At 40.3% G+C, this 22,996-nt stretch overlaps 1 protein-coding gene across 3 annotated transcripts in view; it reads right to left on the bottom strand.

Annotated features, from left to right (window-relative positions):
• Positions 1 to 557: 557 nt before the first annotated feature.
• Positions 558 to 22,996, bottom strand: part of LOC117521615 (gastrula zinc finger protein XlCGF57.1-like) — a 31,318-nt gene continuing 8,879 nt past the window's right edge. Inside the window, exons 2-4 of one of the 3 annotated variants that reach the window (XM_034182949.1) lie at positions 22,874 to 22,981; positions 2,196 to 2,604; positions 559 to 2,129 (exon numbers count right to left, since the gene is read on the bottom strand). In XM_034182949.1, coding sequence (XP_034038840.1) covers positions 806 to 2,129; positions 2,196 to 2,604; positions 22,874 to 22,981 — 1,841 coding nt within the window. In that variant the 3' untranslated portion in view covers positions 559 to 805. Of the gene's footprint in view, positions 2,605 to 22,873; positions 22,982 to 22,996 lie in introns of all 3 variants that reach the window. The other 2 variants (XM_034182947.1, XM_034182950.1) reach the window with 2 other exon arrangements.

The raw sequence follows: 22,996 nt of genomic DNA, 5'->3' as shown, positions 1-22,996 counted from the left end.
TGACGCGCGAAGTCTCTGCGCAGCTTTCCATGACAAAATCTCTTGTTAAAAGTGAAATCTGCCGGAAAATGGCTGATGTCCAGCTCTTGTGATAACCAGAGGAATTGCACACGACGGTCCCGGATCGACACAGCCATCCATTTACAAATGATCTGGTGGTTTCTGCCTGTCGATCGCGGCTCGGAGCACGCCGTGCGCCATTGTGGGCCATCCTTAATGCGGTAGTAACACTCAATCTCTGTGAAGCCTATAAAATTTTCACCGAAAGCCATGTGAATTTTCCGAATGGTTTCCAGCTGCCTGTCTCTAACAGTTTCTGAAAAGGTTCTGATGGAACAAAGCCCAAATCATTCCGCCATTTCCTCGCAATGAAAAAACGACGAGAGGGGTGGACCAGTGCTCACTCAAAGCCTGCCCACAGGCGAATGACGCAACCGACAGGCGCAAAAAAACTCACGCATGCGCACGAAGGTTCAAGCTTGGCTGACATAAAAACATATGAATCAAATCCATATATTTTATGCATAAAATATAATGGTTGGATACTTTTCTCACAGACCTCGTATTTATTATGGAATTCCACCCAGGAAAAATGTTTTTATTCAAATAAGCTGTAATTTTGCAACACATTACAAAAATAAACATTCTAATGCTTGGATTTCAATAGAAACTACATTTTGGCAGTTTTGTGATATCTGAAAGGCTGAATAGCTATGCATAAGTACAGCTGGAGTGCATTCTGCCACAAGTGTAATTCACCCTTCCTCGCTATTTAAAATTGGACATGAATGGCTGAGTTGCATTTTCAGGTCTTAAAACCAAATTCGCTCTCTTGGATTTCTTTTTTATAGAATGCAATGGGCCCCAGACCTGGGGGCTGTTCTGTATGTGTTTGCATGTGTCTGTTCAGACCACGCTTATCTCCAAATCCTTTACTACACAGAGAACAGGCAAATGGTTTCTCTCCTGTATGAATTTTAACATGTCTGGTCACATCACCTTTTCTTCGAAATCTTTTTCCACAGACAGGACAGCCAAATGATTTCTCTCCTTTATGAATTCTCATGTGGTTATCCAGATGGCCTTTTTGACGAAATCTTTTATCACACACAAAACAGCCAAATGGTTTCTCCCCTGTATGAATTCTCATGTGTGTGTTCACTTCTCCTTTTCCTCCAAATCGCTTACCACACTCAGAACAACAAAATGGTTTCTCTCCGGTATGAATTATCATGTGTCTCATCAAACTGTCTTTTTCGCGAAAACATTTAATGCACTCAGAACAGCCAAATGGTTTCTCACCGGTATGAATTTTCAGGTGTCTGTCCAAATGGGCTTTTTCTCTAAAGGTTTTACTACACTCAGAGCAGCTAAATGGTTTCTCTCCTGTATGCATTCTCACGTGGCTGTCCAAGTAGGCTTTTTCTCGAAATCTTTTACTGCACTCAGAGCAGCTAAATGGTTTTTCACCTGTATGAATTCTCATATGTATCTTCAATTGGGCTTTTTCTCGAAATCTTCTACTACACTCAGAACAGACAAATGGTTTGTCTCCTGTGTGAATTCTCATGTGAATGTTGAGATATGCTTTATCTTGAAATCGTTTACCGCACTCAGCACAGGCATGTGGTTTCTCTCCTGTATGAATTCTGATGTGTTTGTTCAGATTGTTTTTATCTTGAAAGCTTTTACCACACTCAAAGCAGCTAAATGGAGTCTCTCCTGTATGAATTCTCATGTGGTTGTTCAAATTGCTTTTTACCCCAAATCTTTTACCACACTCACAGCAGCAAAATGGTTTTTCCCCAGTATGAATTCTCATGTGTACATTCACATTATTTTTATCTCGAAATCTTTTTCCACACTCAGGACAGCCAAATAGCTTCTCTCCTGTATGAATTCTCATATGTCTGTCCCGATCGCTTTTATCTCTGAATCTTTTACCACATTCAAAGCAACCAAACATTTTCGCTCCTGTATCACTTCTTTTTCTGGTCAGGTGGCCCTTTTGTCTCCACATTTCATCCCACTCAGGAGAGCCAAAATGTTTTACACTGGCTTGCATTCTCCCATGTTCCTTTGAAAAGTTCATGTGATGCAATGCTTTTTCACATTCAGAGGAATTATTCCTGATGTCACCAGAGATGTCACTGTTTTTCAGGCAGTTAAAACCTGAACAATGTTCTTTGATCTGCTTCCTTTCACAATTATCGGTCGTTTCAGAACTGTCTGAAGGCCTGAACTTAGTATTTGGTTGTAAACAACTATATGGACTCAAGTTAGTACTTGGTTGTGGTCCACTGTTGTCCACTTCATCAGCTTTTGCTGTCAGTGTTCTATCTGCATTTAAGCTACCAATTAGAGGCTCCGTCTTTGTGTTCTCAGTAAGTATGTGAAGAACCTTTGGTTTTTCTTCAACATTTTCACTCTTCATAAGGACAATAGTGAAAGGTAACTTTGTGTCAAGCTCCTCCAGTTGATGAACCTGATGTCCCTCTTGACTTGTCCACTGTTCCTCTTTAATGTCCTTCTGGTCAACGATCAGATTCAACTCCTCCTGTTCAAGGGGCATTTCTTCCTTATTCACCAACATCAGCCGCATGTCTGTAAAGAAATTCATACTCAAATCAGAAAAAACGGTATAAGGAAAATGCAAAACACATTTTTACACACAAACATACAGGAGTGTTCAGAATAATAGTAGTGCTATGTGACTAAGAAGATTAATCCAGGTTTTAAGTATATTTCTTACTGTTACATGGGAAACAAGGTACCAGTAGATTCAGTAGATTCTCACAAATCCAACAAGACCAAGCATTCATGATATGCACACTCTTAAGGCTATGAAATTGGGCTATTAGTAAAAAAGTAGAAAAGGGGGTGTTCACAATAATAGTAGTGTGGCATTCAGTCAGTGAGTTCGTCAATTTTGTGGAACAAAAAGGTGTGAATCAGGTGTCCCCTATGTAAGGATGAAGCCAGCACCTGTTGAACATGCTTTTCTCTTTGAAAGCCTGAGGAAAATGGGATGTTCAAGACATTGTTCAGAAGAACAGCATAGTTTGATTAAAAAGTTGATTGGAGAGGGGAAAACATATACACAGGTGCAAAACATTATAGGCTGTTCATCTACAATGATCTCCAATGCTTTAAAATGGACAAAAACAAACAGAGACGCATGGAAGAAAACCGAAAAGAACCATCAAAATGGATAGAAGAATAACCAGAACATTAGAAGAATAACCAGCCACATTTATGTCCCTTGGGGAAAAAAACCTGTACTTTAAAATTAACCCATTTTCCTACAATCCAGCACTCTAAATGCCACCTTAAAATGGATTTGGACCAATGTCACATGACATGGGAATGAACTTTGCCACTCACGATGAACTATGGGTCATGATGCATTTTTAGTTTCTGGTTACTTGCTTAAGTCATCTTGGTTTTTGCATGTTTGGCAATTCTTTGTTGTACTTTGTGTTGTTTTTAATCTTTGCTATTGTTAATATGGCCAAAAATGTTGATCACTACTGAGTCTGGTCTACTTTAAGTTTCTTCCTTTTCAACAAAGGGGGATGGGAACCCCATCTGCATATATGTAGGTTGCTCATGTGCAGGAGGTTGTAATACATGTACATGAAGTGGCCAATACAGTTTCACTGGTGCCCGGCCCTTGTCACATAAATACTGGCAGACTCACTCTGCATTTATTAACATGGGGGGAGAATCGGAAAATTAGCAGATTTGATATGTGCAAGTGGTTGTATTAAAAAAAAAAAAAAAATACTGGCACATCTCAAAAAAAATGGTCACATTTTGTACCATTTGGGGGCAGTCTTGAGCCCCGAGATTTCAAATTATTTTTTGTTGAACAACACCCATGCGCACTCTGGCTCACCTTACGAACATTACCAAAGCAGGCATAAGTTACAGGTTGAGCAGACCCAAAGTTAATCAAAATGGTGGCTATCATATGGATTGGCACACAACTGGAACACATTTAAATTTTGTATTCTTTAGAGATTGAATTAGGGATGTCTCAATTAGGTTTTTTTTTTGGGGGGGGGGGGGGGGGGGTTTTGCCTGCAATCACAGTAATTTGATACTATCTCTTGATCCAACGTGCTGATCAGAATATTGGGCCGGAATTGGATCGGAACATGCGGTGTGTATAAATTACCAATCTGAACCGGCAGTAAGGATTCAAAGAGTCACATTCAAAAACTTTGAATCATCAGGAATCTTCCGCACCGACGAACCCTTCATCACGGACATGCAGCAGCTGGAGGAGGGGAAAAAAAAAAGATTCTGAACCCACTCCAGATGAAGAGCGTTTATTAACATTATTAACAAGCGCAACAGCGAACTGTCTGTGCCTGCCAACTCTCCCCTCTGCAGTCAGTCTTTTATACTAGCGCGTAGCACCCTCTGCTGGTGACAATTCACTACACCTTTACCACTTTCAGATCCCACAGAATCACACTTCAGCTGGCCAAAACTATGGTGTGAATGCCATAGTATGATTTTAAGGTTTTTTGTTGTTTTTTTTTTAACTTATTAACTCATGGTTTCAAATAACTCTCAGCCTGATTTTGTGGGCTCCAACTTGTGGGAGTTAATGGGGCTCACCCGTAATATGTGCTAGTAATAACAAACAGACTTGGTGTGCCAACAGGCCATTATTTATGATGGAATCACCAGACAGTTGTATGTACAGGTTTGGGCACCCCTGATGATTTCAATGATTTTCCTTTATAAATCATTGGTTGTTTGGATCAGCAATTTCAGTTAAATATATCATATAGCAGACAAACACACTGATATTTGAGAAGTGAAATGAAGTTTATAGGATTTATAGAAAGTGTGCAATAATTATTTAAACAAAATTAGGCAGGTGCATAAATTTGGGCACCCCAACAGGAAAAAAAAAAAAAAGTCAATATTTAGTAGATCTCCTTTTGCAGAAATAACAGTCTCTAAACCAGAGGTGGGCAACTTGTTCCAGAAAGGGCCAAGAGGGTGCAGGTTTTCTTTGCAGCCAGTGACTCCACCAGGTGATTTCACTGATTAACTGATTCCATCTGCTCATAGTGATATTAATCAGTGAAATCACCTAGTGGAGTCAGTGGCTGCAAAGAAAACCTGCACCCTCTTGGCTCTTTCTGGAACAAGTTGCGCACCCCTGCTCTAAACGCTTCCTATAGCTTCCAATGAGTCTGGATTCTGGCTGAAGGTATTTTAGACCATTCTTCTTTGTTGTTTTTGGAGCATAGACAGCCCGCTTAAAATCACAAGACAGATTTGCAATAATATTAAGGTCTGGGGACTGAAATGGCCATTCCAAGAACGCTGTACTTGTTCCTCTGTATGAATGCCTTAGTAGATTTTGAGCAATGTTTAGGGTCGTTGTCTTGTTGAAAGATTCAGCCCCAATGCAACTTCAACTTTGTCACTGATTCATGAACATTATTCTCAAGAATCTGCTGATATTGACTTGAATCCATGTGACCCTCAACTTTAACAAGATTCCCAGTACCTGCACTGGCCACAGCATGATGGAACCACTTCCAAATTTTACTGCAGGTAGCAAGCGTTTTTCTTGGAATGCTGTGTTCTTTTTCAGTCATGCATACCGCCCCTTGTTATGTCCAAATAACTCAATTTTAGTTTCATCAGTCCACAGCACCTTATTCCAAAATAAATTGGCTTGTCCAAATGTACTTTAGCATACCTCAAGCGACTGTTTGTGGCATGTACACAGAAAAGGCTTCCTCTGCATTACAGCAGCTCTTTGTGCAAACTGCGCTGTACAGTTGAATGATGCACAGAGACACTATCTGCAGCAAGATCATGTTGTAGGTCTTTGGAGCAGGTCTGTGGGTTGACTATGACTGTTCTCATCATCCCTTGCTTCAGCTTATCTGAGATTTTTCTTGGCCTGCCACTTCGGGCCTTAACTAGTACTGTGCCTACGGTCTTCCATTTCCTCACTATCAATTCAATCAATTTTTTTTTTTTTATATAGCACCAAATCACAACAAACAGTTGCCCCAAGGCGCTTTATATTGTAAGGCAAGGCCATACAATAATTATGTAAAACCCCAACGGTCAAAACGACCCCCTGTGAGCAAGCACTTGGCTACAGTGGGAAGGAAAAACTCCCTTTTAACAGGAAGAAACCTCCAGCAGAACCAGGCTCAGGGAGGGGCAGTCTTCTGCTGGGACTGGTTGGGGCTGAGGGAGAGAACCAGGAAAAAGACATGCTGTGGAGGGGAGCAGAGATCGATCACTAATGATTAAATGCAGAGTGGTGCATACAGAGCAAAAAGAGAAAGAAACAGTGCATCATGGGAACCCCCCCAGCAGTCTACGTCTATAGCAGCATAACTAAGGGATGGTTCAGGGTCACCTGATCCAGCCCTAACTATAAGCTTTAGCAAAAAGGAAAGTTTTAAGCCTAATCTTAAAAGTAGAGAGGGTGTCTGTCTCCCTGATCTGAATTGGGAGCTGGTTCCACAGGAGAGGAGCCTGAAAGCTGAAGGCTCTGCCTCCCATTCTACTCTTACAAACCCTAGGAACTACAAGTAAGCCTGCAGTCTGAGAGCGAAGCGCTCTATTGGGGTGATATGGTACTACGAGGTCCCTAAGATAAGATGGGACCTGATTATTCAAAACCTTATAAGTAAGAAGAAGAATTTTAAATTCTATTCTAGAATTAACAGGAAGCCAATGAAGAGAGGCCAATATGGGTGAGATATGCTCTCTCCTTCTAGTCCCCGTCAGTACTCTAGCTGCAGCATTTTGAATTAACTGAAGGCTTTTTAGGGAACTTTTAGGACAACCTGATAATAATGAATTACAATAGTCCAGCCTAGAGGAAATAAATGCATGAATTAGTTTTTCAGCATCACTCTGAGACGAGACCTTTCTGAATTTAGAGATATTGCGTAAATGCAAAAAAGCAGTCCTACATATTTGTTTAATATGCGCTTTGAATGACATATCCTGATCAAAAATGACTCCAAGATTTCTCACAGTATTACTAGAGGTCAGGGTAATGCCATCCAGAGTAAGGATCTGGTTAGACACCATGTTTCTAAGATTTGTGGGGCCAAGTACAATAACTTCAGTTTTATCTGAGTTTAAAAGCAGGAAATTAGAGGTCATCCATGTCTTTATGTCTGTAAGACAATCCTGCAGTTTAGCTAATTGGTGTGTGTCCTCTAGCTTCATGGATAGATAAAGCTGGGTATCATCTGCGTAACAATGAAAATTTAAGCAATACCGTCTAATAATACTGCCTAAGGGAAGCATGTATAAAGTGAATAAAATTGGTCCTAGCACAGAACCTTGTGGAACTCCATAATTAACTTTAGTCTGTGAAGAAGATTCCCCATTTACATGAACAAATTGTAATCTATTAGACAAATATGATTCAAACCACCGCAGCGCAGTGCCTTTAATACCTATGGCATGCTCTAATCTCTGTAATAAAATTTTATGGTCAACAGTATCAAAAGCAGCACTGAGGTCTAACAGAACAAGCACAGAGATGAGTCCACTGTCCGAGGCCATAAGAAGATCATTTGTAACCTTCACTAATGCTGTTTCTGTACTATGATGAATTCTAAAACCTGACTGAAACTCTTCAAATAGACCATTCCTCTGCAGATGATCAGTTAGCTGTTTTACAACTACCCTTTCAAGAATTTTTGAGAGAAAAGGAAGGTTGGAGATTGGCCTATAGTTAGCTAAGATAGCTGGGTCAAGTGATGGCTTTTTAAGTAATGGTTTAATTACTGCCACCTTAAAAGCCTGTGGTACATAGCCAACTAACAAAGATAGATTGATCATATTTAAGATCGAAGCATTAAATAATGGTAAGGCTTCCTTGAGCAGCCTGGTAGGAATGGGGTCTAATAAACATGTTGATGGTTTGGATGAAGTAACTAATGAAAATAACTCAGACAGAACAATCGGAGAGAAAGAGTCTAACCAAATACCGGCATCACTGAAAGCAGCCAAAGATAACGATACGTCTTTGGGATGGTTATGAGTAATTTTTTCTCTAATAGTTAAAATTTTGTTAGCAAAGAAAGTCATGAAGTCATTACTAGTTAAAGTTAATGGAATACTGAGCTCAATAGAGCTCTGACTCTTTGTCAGCCTGGCTACAGTGCTGAAAAGAAACCTGGGGTTGTTCTTATTTTCTTCAATTAGTGATGAGTAGAAAGATGTCCTAGCTTTACGGAGGGCTTTTTTATAGAGCAACAGACTCTTTTTCCAGGCTAAGTGAAGATCTTCTAAGTTAGTGAGACGCCATTTCCTCTCCAACTTAAGGGTTATCTGCTTTAAGCTACGAGTTTGTGAGTTATACCACGGAGTCAGGCACTTCTGATTTAAAGCTCTCTTTTTTAGAGGAGCTACAGCATCCAAAGTTGTCTTCAATGAGGATGTAAAACTACTGACGAGATACTCTATCTCACTTACAGAGTTTAGGTAGCTACTCTGCACTGTGTTGGTAATAGCATTAGAGAACATAAAGAAGGAATCATATCCTTAAACCTAGTTACAGCGCTTTCTGAAAGACTTCTAGTGTAATGAAACTTATTCCCCACTGCTGGGTAGTCCATCAGAGTAAATGTAAATGTTATTAAGAAATGATCAGACAGAAGGGAGTTTTCAGGGAATACTGTTAAGTCTTCTATTTCCATACCATAAGTCAGAACAAGATCTAAGATATGATTAAAGTGGTGGGTGGACTCATTTACTTTTTGAACAAAGCCAATAGAGTCTAATAATAGATTAAATGCAGTGTTGAGGCTGTCATTCTCAGCATCTGTGTGGATGTTAAAATCGCCTACTATAATTATCTTATCTGAGCTAAGCACTAAGTCAGACAAAAGGTCTGAAAATTCACAGAGAAACTCACAGTAACGACCAGGTGGACGATAGATAATAACAAATAAAACTGGTTTTTGGGACTTCCAATTTGGATGGACAAGACTAAGAGTCAAGCTTTCAAATGAATTAAAGCTCTGTCTGGGTTTTTGATTAATTAATAAGCTGGAATGGAAGATTGCTGCTAATCCTCCGCCCCGGCCCGTGCTACGAGCATTCTGACAGTTAGTGTGACTCAGGGGTGTTGACTCATTTAAACTAACATATTCATCCTGCTGTAACCAGGTTTCTGTAAGGCAGAATAAATCAATATGTTGATCAATTATTATATCATTTACCAACAGGGACTTAGAAGAGAGAGACCTAATGTTTAATAGACCACATTTAACTGTTTTAGTCTGTGGTGCAGTTGAAGGTGCTATATTATTTTTTCTTTTTGAATTTTTATGCTTAAATAGATTTTTGCTGGTTATTGGTAGTCTGGGAGCAGGCACCGTCTCTACGGGGATGGGGTAATGAGGGGATGGCAGGGGGAGAGAAGCTGCAGAGAGGTGTGTAAGACTACAACTCTGCTTCCTGGTCCCAACCCTGGATAGTCACGGTTTGGAGGATTTAAGAAAATTGGCCAGATTTCTAGAAATGAGAGCTGCTCCATCCAAAGTGGGATGGATGCCGTCTCTCCTAACAAGACCAGGTTTTCCCCAGAAGCTTTGCCAATTATCTATGAAGCCCACCTCATTTTTTGGACACCACTCGGACAGCCAGCAATTCAAGGAGAACATGCGGCTAAACATGTCACTCCCGGTCCGATTTGGGAGGGGCCCAGAGAAAACTACAGAGTCCGACATAAGTTCCTCACAGTGGAAACTGACAACTGAAATCGCTGAGACAGCTTTTTGTATCCTTCCCCTAAACCATGATGTTGAATAATCTTTGTTTTCAGGTCATTTTAGAGTTGTTTACAGGGTCCCATGTTGCCACTCAGAAGAGATGCAAAGAGGGGAAACATTTGCACATGGCCACCTTACATGCCCGTTCTCATGATTGGATTCACCTGTGTAAGGACCAATTTTGTGTTTCAATAATTAGTGCTAAATGTATTCAAATCAATAAAATGACAAAGGTGCCCAAATTTATGCACCTGCCTAATTTTGTATAAATAATTACTGCACACTTTCTGTAAATACTAGAAACTTCATTTCTCAAATATCAGTGTGTTCATCTGCTATATGATATATTTAACTGAATTTTCTGATCCAGACAACCACTGATTTATAAAGGAAAATCATAAAAATTATCAGGGGTGCCCAAACTTTTGCATACAACTGTATTTGGCACAATGGTACTTCTTGGTATACTTTTTGGAAGAAAAAAAGGAGGGGAAGAAAAAATACACAGCCATTTTAATTTCAAAAGTGGTTCCCAGAAATATGAATTTTCGTCATATTTGGAGCATCATGGAGCATGAATTTGGCAAACAGAATGGGGTTGCCTCTGAGGGCCTTCAAATACCCAGGAGGAACTCCAAGTACAATGGCTACTTCTTTGCATCAAAGGGAGCCCAATGAGGTAGTTCAGGCATCTGTTGAGGATGCCCCTTGGTCACCTCCATCGGGAGGTCTTCCAGGCACGTCCAATTGGGAGGGATTATATTTCCTAGCTGGCTTGGGAACACGTCGGGATCCCCCAGGATTTGTCTGTGGATAGGGAAGTGAGAGATGAGCTGCATGGTCTAATGGCACCACAACCCAGACCAGAATAAGAAGCAAAAAATGAACAAATGAATGAATGCTTTCAAGACTTCATGTAAACACACAGCTGCATTCCCTCCAATCACAGCGTGATTTTTACTGGAAATTCATTGAAAATAATGCAGTTATTTAAAAATAAGTCACATGACACAATAGCACGTAAACTTTGCAATTCATTTGCGGCTCACATGCATGCCGTACTGTGGGGTAGTCTGTGTGGATCACAGATCAACAATGATTCATTACAGCACTAATTATGGCTCTGTGTTGGAATCAATAACAGCATCAACTGCCTCCTTGCTCCGCTGACATCCTGACTATGAAAAAAAGCAAGGCGATATATGCACTTACATAGTGAATCAGGTTTAATTTATTTCTTTCCAAATCAATCAAAAAAAAAAAACCATCTTTATCAAGGTGACTCAGAAAAGATTCAATCAGATCAGGACATCCCTATATTTAATCATAATGTTAGATCACTGTACGCATGATGTTGATTGGGGTGGTTCAAAAAAATAAAAGTTGGAAATTCATTACTCTCACCCCTTCATTTTATGATGCTTTGGGAAAAAGCATCATAAGCATCACGCCTGTGTGAAGCTAATTTATTTGCAAGAATCCCCCGCAAAGTCCCTCTGTTAAATAAAAGACGTGCAGAAGAGGTTACAATTTGCCAAAGAACACATCAACTGGCCTAAAGAGAAATGGAGGAATATTTTGTGGACTGATGAGAGTAAAATTGTTCTTTCTGGGTCCAAGGGCCACAGACAGTTTGTGAGACGGCCCCCAAACTCTGAATTCAAGCCACAGTTCACAGTGAAGACAGTGAAGCATGGTGGTGCAAGCATCATGATATGGGCATGTTTCTCCTACTATGGTGTTGGGCCTATATATCGCATACCAGGTATCATGGATCAGTTTGGATATGTCAGAATACTTGAAGAGGTCATGTTGCCTTATGCTGAAGAGAACATGCCCTTGAAATGGGTGTTTCAACAAGACAATGACCCCAAGCACACTAGTAAATCAGCAAAATCTTTGTTCCAAACCAACAAAATTAATGCCTCGCAGATGTGAAGAAATCATGAAAAACTGTGGCTATACAACTAAATACTAGTTTAGTGATTCACAGGATTGCTAAAAAAGCAGTTTGAACATAATAGTTTTGAATTTGTAGCATCAACAGCAGATGCTACTATTATTGTGAATACCCCCTTTTCTACTTTTTTTTTTTACTAATAGCCCAATTTCATAGCCTTAAGAGTGTGCATATCATGAATGCTTGGTCTTGTTGGATTTGTGAGAACCTACTGAATCTACTGGTACCTTGTTTCCCATGTAACAATAAGAAATATACTCAAAACCTAGATTAATCTTTTTAGTCACATAGCATTACTATTATTCCGAACACTACTGTATATTCTGACTGGAACGGCAGCAAGTCTTGCTCATGATGCATGCAACTTAAGTATCATTATCATGTAAAGGATATTCTCTTATGTTACACAGCTGTATCAACAATCAAACATTGTTACAAAATCTTTGCTACCCAGTATGTAGGTATTGTAGGAGCATGATACATGTACCTGAACTGCATCTCACAATTCATGTTTTAGTGTTTACTATTTTTATGGGATATGAAAAGAATTGATTTTCCAGTGTATTGCCATAATTTCTGTCCTGACATATGAATATTAAACTGACAGAAATAATTTGGAAATAACTATACTATATATATGACAAAGTTACTGCGAGCAAAATCTTTAAGGGATGTGTGCTCCCAGTAAATATTATTAGAGTTTTATGAAATTGTACATGATGTGTTTTTATGTTAGGTACAACAAATTTAGAGGGTGAGACATGAAGTTTTTGAAAAAAAAAAATTTTTTATGGATGTTGATCTTGTCCAGACAGACAACTGATGCAAAGGCTTAACACTCCAGAGAATTTCCAATTACGTCAGACAAGCAGACAACGGTGAATCTCAAGAAGGATCACTGCATTTTTTTTTTTTATTGCACTTTGCATATCATCCCACCTGGTCTGATTTGGTATTTTTCTGTCTGTGTCCACACACAAACACACACTACATAAAGCGCATCCAGAAAGTATTCACAGGGTTTCACTTTTACCATATTTTATGTTACAGCCTTATTCCAAAATGAAGTGAATTTTTTTTCCCCTCAAAAATATACTCACAACACTCCATAATGACAACATGAACAGTTGTTTTTTTCCTTTTTCAGCAATTACAGCCTCAAGTCTTCTTGAGTATGATGCCACAAGCTTGGCACACCTATTTTGCAGCAAGCAAAATAGGTGTGCTCCATCAGGTTGGATGGGGAGCATCAGTGCTCAGCCATTTTCAGATCTCTCCAGAGATGTTCAATCTGATTCAGATCTGATCTCTGGCTGGGCCAACCAAGGACATTCACAGAATTGTCCTGAAGCCACTCCTTTGATATCTTGGCTGTGTTCTTAGGGTCATTGTCCTGCTTAAAGAGGAACTGTCGCACCAGCCTGAGATCAAAAGCACTCTGGAGCAGGTTTTCATGCAGGATGTGTCTGTACATTGCTGCATTCATCTTTCCCTCAATCCTGATAAGTCTCCCAGTTCTTGCAGCTGAAAAACATTTTCACAGCATGATGCTGCCACCACCATGCTTCACTGTAGGGATGGTACCCGGTTTCCTCCAAACACGATGCCTGGCATTCACACCAGAGTTCAATCTTTGTCTCATCAGACCAGAGAATTTTCTTTCTCATGGTTTAAGAGTCCTTCAGGTGTCTTTTGCAAACTCCAGGTGTGCTGCCATGTGAAATTTACTAAGGAGTGGCTTCCGTCTGGCCACTCTACCATACAGCAGGCTTGTGCAAAATTCAGAAGGTGGAATTTCAATTCAATTCATGTTAAGAATTGAAATTTGAAATTACAGGAAGTGGAATTAAATTCATTGCAATTCAGAAAAAAATCCTTATAGCCAAGTAACAAGAAGAATTTGTCACTTAAATACTAAAAATACTTTCCAAACACTAAAATTAAACAAATTCTGTCCATTTTGAATGTTTTGTAATATTTTTTCATTGAAAATAGGGTAACATCGCAGCATTTAATAAATTAAACAAATTGTCCCTTTTTAATATTTTGTAATATTCTTTTTCACTGAAAATGGGGTAACATTGTAGCATCTAATTGTCATAAGTTCCTCAAAGGTTTTATCACCGAGATGACATCTTTCTGGTCAGAATATCTTTTCTGCAACACTAAAGATCTTCTCAATAGGCGCAGAGGATGCAGATATTGCGAGATATTTGCAGCCAAGTGCAGCTAGGATTGAAAAATTGCTCCGGTTTTCTTTCTGAAAACACCAAAGGATCAGCATCCTCTGTCAGGCATGGTTTACTCAGGTAGACAGGGAGTTCATGCAAGCCTGTGTCAACTGGCACAGTAGCTGATTGGCTTTCCATACCAGAAAAGAGTATGGGGTGTTTCCTTGTCTGGGTACTGATGTCAGAGGTGGCATGGACTTTTGGGGAAGTGGATTAGATTTTTGCAGAGAGGAGATATTTTTATTTAGCATGTGCTCTTCACCAATATCAGTCCAGTTTGAATCTGGGATCAAGCGTAGCAGCCAACTGGAAGCACTCCATGCCCTCAAATTTTTGAAAACGTTTATTAAGTGAAGTTTGTAAAGTGGGCACAAACTTTTTGTTCCCAGTCATCCTCACATCTTTAATTGTATGTTGCAAGCCTCTGATATACAGTAGGGGAAATAAGTATTTGATCCACTGTCAATTTTGCAAGTTTTCCCACCTACAAAGAATGGAGAGATCTGTAAGTTTTATTGTAGGTACACTTCAACTGTGAGAGAAAGAATCTAAAAAAAAATAAAAATCAGAAAATCACATTGTATGATTTTTAAATAATTAATTTGCATTTTATTGCATGAAATAAGTATTTGACCCACTAGAAAAACAGACCTTAATATTTGGTACAGAAACCTTTGTTTGCAGTTACAGAGCTCAGACGTTTCCTGTAGTTCTTGACCAAGTTTTCACACACCGCAGCAGGAATTTTGGTCCACTCCTCCATACAGATCTTCTCCAGATCTTTCAGGTTTGGAGTTTCAGCTCCCTCCAAAGATTTCTTATTGAGTTCAGGTCTGAAGACTGTCTAGGCCACTCCAGGACCTTGAAATGTTTCTTACAGGGCCACTCCTTAGTTGCCCTGGCTGTGTGTTTGGGGTCATTGTCATGCTGGAAGACCCAGCCACGACCCATCTTCAATGCTCTTACTGAAAGGAGGAGGTAGTTTGCCAAAATCTCGCAATACATGACCCCATCCATCCTCCCTTTAATACAGCACAGTCATCCTGTCCCCGTTGCAGAAAAGCACCCCAAAAATGATATTTCCACCCTCACGCTTCACGGTGTTCTCATCCTCCAAAGAGTGAGTGGAGTTGATACCAAAAAGCTCTATTCTGGTGTCATCTGACCACATGACCTTCTCCCATGCCTCCTCTGGATCATCCAGATGGTTACTGGTGAACTTTAAATGGGTCTGAACATTTGCTGGCTTCAGCAGGGGGACCTTGTGTGCCCTGCAGGATTTTAAACCATGACAGCATCGTGTGTTACTAACGTAATCTGTGACTGTGGTCCCAGCTCTCTTAAGGCCATTGCCCAGGTCCTCCTTTGTTGTTCTGGACTTTCTCAGAATCATCCTTACCCCATGAGGTGAGATCTTGCATGGAGCCCAAAACCGGGGAAGACTGACAGTCATCATGTGTTTCTTCCATTTTCCAAGAATTGCACCAACAGTTGTTGTCTTCTCACCGAGCTGCTTGCCTGTTGTCCTGTAGCCCATCCCAGCCTTGTGTGTGTCCCAGTTTTGTCCCTGGTGTCCTTAGACAGCTCTTTGGTCTTAGCTTTGGTGGACAGGCTGGAGTGTGATTGATTGAGTGTGTGAACAGGTGTCTTTTATACAGGTAACAAGTTCAAACAGGTGCAATTAACACAGGTAAAGAGTGCAGAATAGGAGGGCTTTTAAAGAAAAACTATCAGGTCTGTGAAAGCCAGAATTTTTGCTCGCTGGTAGGTGAATACTTATTTCATGCAATAAAATGCAAATTAATTATTTAAAAATCAGACTGTCATTTTTCTGATTTTTTTTTTAGATTCTGTCTCTCACAGTTGAAGTGTACCTACGATAAAACTTACAGACCGCTCCATTCTTTGTAGGTGGGAAAACTTGCAAAATCGACAGTGGATCAAATACTTATTTTCCTCACTGTAAGGGATCATCACAAAGCTTGATGTCACTGATTTCTCTGCCTGAAAGCAGTCTGCAGCTTCCTCAAAAGGTTCTAACACTTCACAACGCTCCTGGATGACTTTGAATTCACATGCAGACAGCTGGATAGGGCAGTTGAGTTCAGCAAGGACTGACCTCAACATCTTTAGCTGACTATTCCAGTGGGTGACATTAACAAGACTGAAGTTTATGAATTTCTTCCAGGGGATTTATGGAAAAAAGATACAAGTTTCTGAACTTTATCTAGGAGGGTTTTTAATGGAGCCGGCATCCTCTACAGCATCACGGACCACTAGTTGTAGACTATGGGCAAAGCAAGATGTTCTTTCTAGAGGAAAGTATGCAATTTCCTCCTCCACACTGACCACTTCTAGATCAGCGGTGTCATCCTCCTCATCCTCTTCACTCTCAACATGAATTGGTGGAAACAGTGTGAGTGCCTTTATTATATTTGAAACGTTTTCAGTTGCAATGAAAGAGACCTTGTTCTGAATTTTGAAATTCTCAAGAGCATCCACATAAACTTGGCAAATATTCTCAGCTGTGTGCCTGCCTTTACAACACTGACAGTTGTCAGTGTTGCTTGTCACTTGCTTGCCTCTACTGGTGGTTGGCTCTCACTGCGGTATTGTATCACTTCCTGTTCCGGAGCACAGCGGTGTTTTGCTGTATCTGTTAGCTGTTTAATCTGCGCAGTTAGATTGATCTAGTTATCTAGATTACGATTTGTTTCCCAGTGTAATCTTTACGTGTCTTAACTAAAGCACTCCTTCTGCTGAATCACCTCTAAATTATTTACACATTATTCACTTTGCGTGTTTTTAGGAATCCGCTAGCTTAGCGTAGCTACTAGCTCTTAGCCGATTTAGCATGGCAGCTTCTCCTGTCTCTCCCGCACTTTTCTGCTCTGGGTGTGAAATGTTTAGTTATTCCTCGGCCTCCTTTAGCAGTAACGGTACTTGTAATAAGTGTAGCTTATTCGTAGCTTTGGAGGCCAGGCTGGGCGAATTGGAGACTCGGCTCCGCACCGTGGAAAATTCTACAGCTAGCCAGGCCCCTGTAGTCGGTGCAGACCAAGGGAGCTTAGCCGCCGTTAGTTACCCCCTGGCAGATCCCGAGCAGCCGGGAAAGCAGGCTGACTGGGTGACTGTGAGGAGGAAGCGTAGTTCTAAACAGAAGCCCTGGGTACACCGCCAACCCGTTCACATCTCTAACCGTTTTTCCCCACTCGACGACACACCCGCCGAGGATCAAACTCTGGTTATTGGTGACTCTGTTTTGCGAAATGTGAAGTTAGCGACACCAGCAACCATAGTCAATTGTCTTCCGGGGGCCAGAGCAGGCGACATTGAAGGAAATTTGAAACTGCCGGCTAAGGCTAAGCGTAAATTTGGTAAGATTGTAATTCACGTCGGCAGTAATGACACCCGGTTACGCCAATCGGAGGTCACTAAAATTAACATTAAATCGGTGTGTAACTTTGCAAAAACAATGTTGGACTCTGTAGTTTTCTCTGGGCCCCTCCCCAATCAGACCGGGAGTGACATGTTTAGCCGCATGTTCTCCTTGAATTGCTGGCTGTCTGAGTGGTGTCCAAAAATGAGGTGGGCTTCATAGATAATTGGCAAAGCTTCTGGGGAAAACCTGGTCTTGTTAGGAGAGACGGCATCCATCCCACTTTGGATGGAGCAGCTCTCATTTCTAGAAATCTGGCCAATTTTCTTAAATCCTCCAAACCGTGACTATCCAGGGTTGTGACCAGGAAGCAGAGTTGTAGTCTTACACACTTCTCTGCAGCTTCTCTCCCCCTGCCATCCCCTCATTACCCCATCCCCATAGAGACGGTGCCTGCTCCCAGACCACTAATAACCAGCAAAAATCTATTTAAGCATAAAAATTCAAGAAGAAAAAATAATATAGCACCTTCAACTGCACCACAGACTAAAACAGTTAAATGTGGTCTATTAAACATTAGGTCTCTCTCTTCTAAGTCCCTGTTGGTAAATGATATAATAATTGATCAACATATTGATTTATTCTGCCTTACAGAAACCTGGTTACAGCAGGATGAATATGTTAGTTTAAATGAGTCAACACCCCCGAGTCACACTAACTGTCAGAATGCTCGTAGCACGGGCCGGGACGGAGGATTAGCAGAAATCTTCCATTCCAGCTTATTAATTAATCAAAAACCCAGACAGAGCTTTAATTCATTTGAAAGCTTGACTCTTAGTCTTGTCCATCCAAATTGGAAGTCCCAAAAACCAGTTTTATTTGTTATTATCTATCGTCCACCTGGTCGTTACTGTGAGTTTCTCTGTGAATTTTCAGACCTTTTGTCTGACTTAGTGCTTAGCTCAGATAAGATAATTATAGTGGGCGATTTTAACATCCACACATGCTGAGAATGACAGCCTCAACACTGCATTTAATCTATTATTAGACTCTATTGGCTTTGCTCAAAAAGTAAATGAGTCCACCCACCACTTTAATCATATCTTAGATCTTGTTCTGACTTATGGTATGGAAATAGAAGACTTAACAGTATTCCCTGAAAACTCCCTTCTGTCTGATCATTTCTTAATAACATTTACATTTACTCTGATGGACTACCCAGCAGTGGGGAATAAGTTTCATTACACTAAAAGTCTTTCAGAAAGCGCTGTAACTAGGTTTAAGGATATGATTCCTTCTTTATGTTCTCTAATGCCATATACCAACACAGTGCAGAGTAGCTACCTAAACTCTGTAAGTGAGATAGAGTATCTCGTCAATAGTTTTACATCCTCATTGAAGACAACTTTGGATGCTGTAGCTCCTCTAAAAAAGAGAGCTTTAAATCAGAAGTGCCTGACTCCGTGGTATAACTCACAAACTCGTAGCTTAAAGCAGATAACCCGTAAGTTGGAGAGGAAATGGCATCTCACTAACTTAGAAGATCTTCACTTAGCCTGGAAAAAGAGTCTGTTGCTCTATAAAAAAGCCCTCCGTAAAGCTAGGACATCTTTCTACTCATCACTAATTGAAGAAAATAAGAACAACCCCAGGTTTCTTTTCAGCACTGTAGCCAGGCTGACAAAGAGTCAGAGCTCTATTGAGCTCAGTATTCCATTAACTTTAACTAGTAATGACTTCATGACTTTCTTTGCTAACAAAATTTTAACTATTAGAGAAAAAATTACTCATAACCATCCCAAAGACGTATCATTATCTTTGGCTGCTTTCAGTGATGCCGGTATTTGGTTAGACTCTTTCTCTCCGATTGTTCTGTCTGAGTTATTTTCATTAGTTACTTCATCCAAACCATCAACATGTTTATTAGACCCCATTCCTACCAGGCTGCTCAAGGAAGCCCTACCATTATTTAATGCTTCGATCTTAAATATGATCAATCTATCTTTGTTAGTTGGCTATGTACCACAGGCTTTTAAGGTGGCAGTAATTAAACCATTACTTAAAAAGCCATCACTTGACCCAGCTATCTTAGCTAATTATAGGCCAATCTCCAACCTTCCTTTTCTCTCAAAAATTCTTGAAAGGGTAGTTGTAAAACAGCTAACTGATCATCTGCAGAGGAATGGTCTATTTGAAGAGTTTCAGTCAGGTTTTAGAATTCATCATAGTACAGAAACAGCATTAGTTAAGGTTACAAATGATCTTCTTATGGCCTCGGACAGTGGACTCATCTCTGTGCTTGTTCTGTTAGACCTCAGTGCTGCTTTTGATACTGTTGACCATAAAATTTTATTACAGAGATTAGAGCATGCCATAGGTATTAAAGGCACTGCGCTGCGGTGGTTTGAATCATATTTGTCTAATAGATTACAATGGGGAATCTTCTTCACAGACTAAAGTTAATTATGGAGTTCCACAAGGTTCTGTGCTAGGACCAATTTTATTCACTTTATACATGCTTCCCTTAGGCAGTATTATTAGACGGTATTGCTTAAATTTTCATTGTTACGCAGATGATACCCAGCTTTATCTATCCATGAAGCCAGAGGACACACACCAATTAGCTAAACTGCAGGACTGTCTTACAGACAAAGACATGGATGACCTCTAATTTCCTGCTTTTAAACTCAGATAAAACTGAAGTTATTGTACTTGGCCCCACAAATCTTAGAAACATGGTGTCTAACCAGATCCTTACTGTGGATGGCATTACCCTGACCTCTAGTAATACTGTGAGAAATCTTGGAGTCATTTTTGATCAGGATATGTCATTCAAAGCGCATATTAAACAAATATGTAGGACTGCTTTTTTGCATTTACGCAATATCTCTAAAATCAGAAAGGTCTTGTCTCAGAGTGATGCTGAACAACTAATTCATGCATTTATTTCCTCTAGGCTGGACTATTGTAATTCATTATTATCAGGTTGTCCTAAAAGTTCCCTAAAAAGCCTTCAGTTAATTCAAAATGCTGCAGCTAGAGTACTGACGGGGACTAGAAGGAGAGAGCATATCTCACCCATATTGGCCTCTCTTCATTGGCTTCCTGTTAATTCTAGAGTAGAATTTAAAATTCTTCTTCTTACTTATAAGGTTTTGAATAATCAGGTCCCATCTTATCTTAGGGACCTCGTAGTACCATATCACCCCAATAGAGCGCTTCGCTCTCAGACTGCAGGCTTACTTGTAGTTCCTAGGGTTTGTAAGAGTAGAATGGGAGGCAGAGCCTTCAGCTTTCAGGCTCCTCTCCTGTGGAACCAGCTCCCAATTCAGATCAGGGAAACAGACACCCTCTCTACTTTTAAGATTAGGCTTAAAACTTTCCTTTTTGCTAAAGCTTATAGTTAGGGCTGGATCAGGTGACCCTGAACCATCCCTTAGTTATGCTGCTATAGACGTAGACTGCTGGGGGGTTCCCATGATGCACTGTTTCTTTCTCTTTTTGCTCTGTATGCACCACTCTGCATTTAATCATTAGTGATCGATCTCTGCTCCCCTCCACAGCATGTCTTTTCCTGGTTCTCTCCCTCAGCCCCAACCAGTCCCAGCAGAAGACTGCCCCTCCCTGAGCCTGGTTCTGCTGGAGGTTTCTTCCTGTTAAAAGGGAGTTTTTCCTTCCCACTGTAGCCAAGTGCTTGCTCACAGGGGGTCGTTTTTGACCGTTGGGGTTTTACATAATTATTGTATGGCCTTGCCTTACAATATAAAGCGCCTTGGGGCAACTGTTTGTTGTGATTTGGCGCTATATAAAAAATTGATTGATTGATTGATTGACAGCTCAGCACAAAGCTCCGCAAATCGAATCAACAATAAAATGGCCCGTCATTCCATAGAGAACCTCATTGCTCGATTTGACCGTAGATCTATTGTCAGGCACATGTGGTGAGCTTTTCCCATCAGACTAGCCAGATGTGCTTACACAATCTGAGCATTTTGAGACAAAGTTCTGGCTGAGAGCTTTTCAGGATGGCATTGTGAAGGATGACTGAGCTAGCTGAAATATATTCATAAAATCCCTATTTTCAACAGTAGAAAGGAGGAGCAGACTATTTGAAATGTATGTCATAATGCTATCGGTGAGAGCAACTTGACTTGTATCGGTTGTTCACCACTTGGAGCTTGAAGATGTTGCTGGAGGATATCATCTGAATTTTGGTTTGTTTGAGTTGTGTGACTGCTGGCTGCAGACTCAATTAAGATTTCAGGATGTTTCCATTGTACGCAAAAAGCTGTATTATTAATGCCGACCTAAAAGGTTCTCAATAGAGTATAGTGTAATGCATTCTACAAATTACTTGGTTACTTCATAAATATGGCCTACAGCATTTGAGTCATAATAAAAATTGATTTACAAGTGCATACCTACACTGTACATTTTATATTTACTGTAGGATGCAATGCCTTACTTTAATTACATTTGGCTGCAACACAATTCAATAACACCTTACTGTTCTAATTTCACTAATGTTACACTCCCTAGCACTGTATGTGGAGACTACTGGATTCTCTGTGTTAGTCTTCCTAGTTGCTTAATAGGACAGCGCAGTCTCATTTGAACCCCTGCGTGACATCACGGGATTTGACCACATCCGGGGACAGCCAACACAAACATGGCAGAGACTAATCACCAGGCAGAGAGTGGGAGTTTCAGCACAAACCATTCGGCCCGGCTCGGTAAACTTAAAAGCATACTCTGTCACCTAGTGGATGTGCCAGTTGAAGATGTGCTAGTTTAAAATGCTTTCTGCTGAAACCTCCATCCTCTGAATGGTGAGTAAATTAGTTTTTGAATTATGATCCCAACACTGATACCAAAGCCATGGTGATCAAAATAAAAGTCAAATAACAAAACTTCTAACTGGTGGGCAGGTCTAGGAAGAGTCTTGGTAAATCTGAACTTTTTCCATTTACCGATGATGGAGGACACTGTGCTCATTGGGACCTTTCAAGTAGCAGAAATGTTTCTGTACCCTTTCCCAGATGTGTGCCTCGAGACAATCCTGTCTCAGAGGTCTACAGACAATTCCTTTGACTTCATGCTTGGTTTGTGCTGTGACATGCACTGTCAACTGTGAGAACTTTATATGTAGACAAGTGTGTGCCTTTCCAAATCCTGTCCAATCAACTGAATTTATCCCAGGTGGACTCTAATTAAGCAGCAGAACCATCTCAAGGCTGATCAGTGGAAACAGTATGCACTTGGGCATGGCAAAGATTGTGAATACTTATGCATATGTGATTTCTTAGTTTTTAATTTTTAATAAATTTGCACAAATCTAAAAAAACAAAAGCCTTTTTCACCTTGACATTTTGGGGTATTGTGTATAGAATTTTGAAGAACAAATTAATTTCATCCATGTTGGAATAATGCTGTAACATAAAATGTGGCAAAAGTGAAACGTTGTGAATACTTTCTGGATGCACTAGATAAAATTTTCCAGGGGCCAACTCACCAGACTGCAGAAGATGGCTGTCAGAAGCAGATTTCGGGAAGGTGACAGGCATCTCTGGTTTGTTCTCTTCAGAAAAAACTTCAAAAGCAGTTTTAGAGTCTGGAAAATCTGAGTGAGAACCAA

This window comes from Thalassophryne amazonica, chromosome 12 (assembly GCF_902500255.1).
Source record: "Thalassophryne amazonica chromosome 12, fThaAma1.1, whole genome shotgun sequence".
Taxonomy (NCBI): Eukaryota; Metazoa; Chordata; class Actinopteri; order Batrachoidiformes; family Batrachoididae; genus Thalassophryne; species Thalassophryne amazonica.
This window is presented reverse-complemented; position numbering and strand designations above follow the sequence as displayed.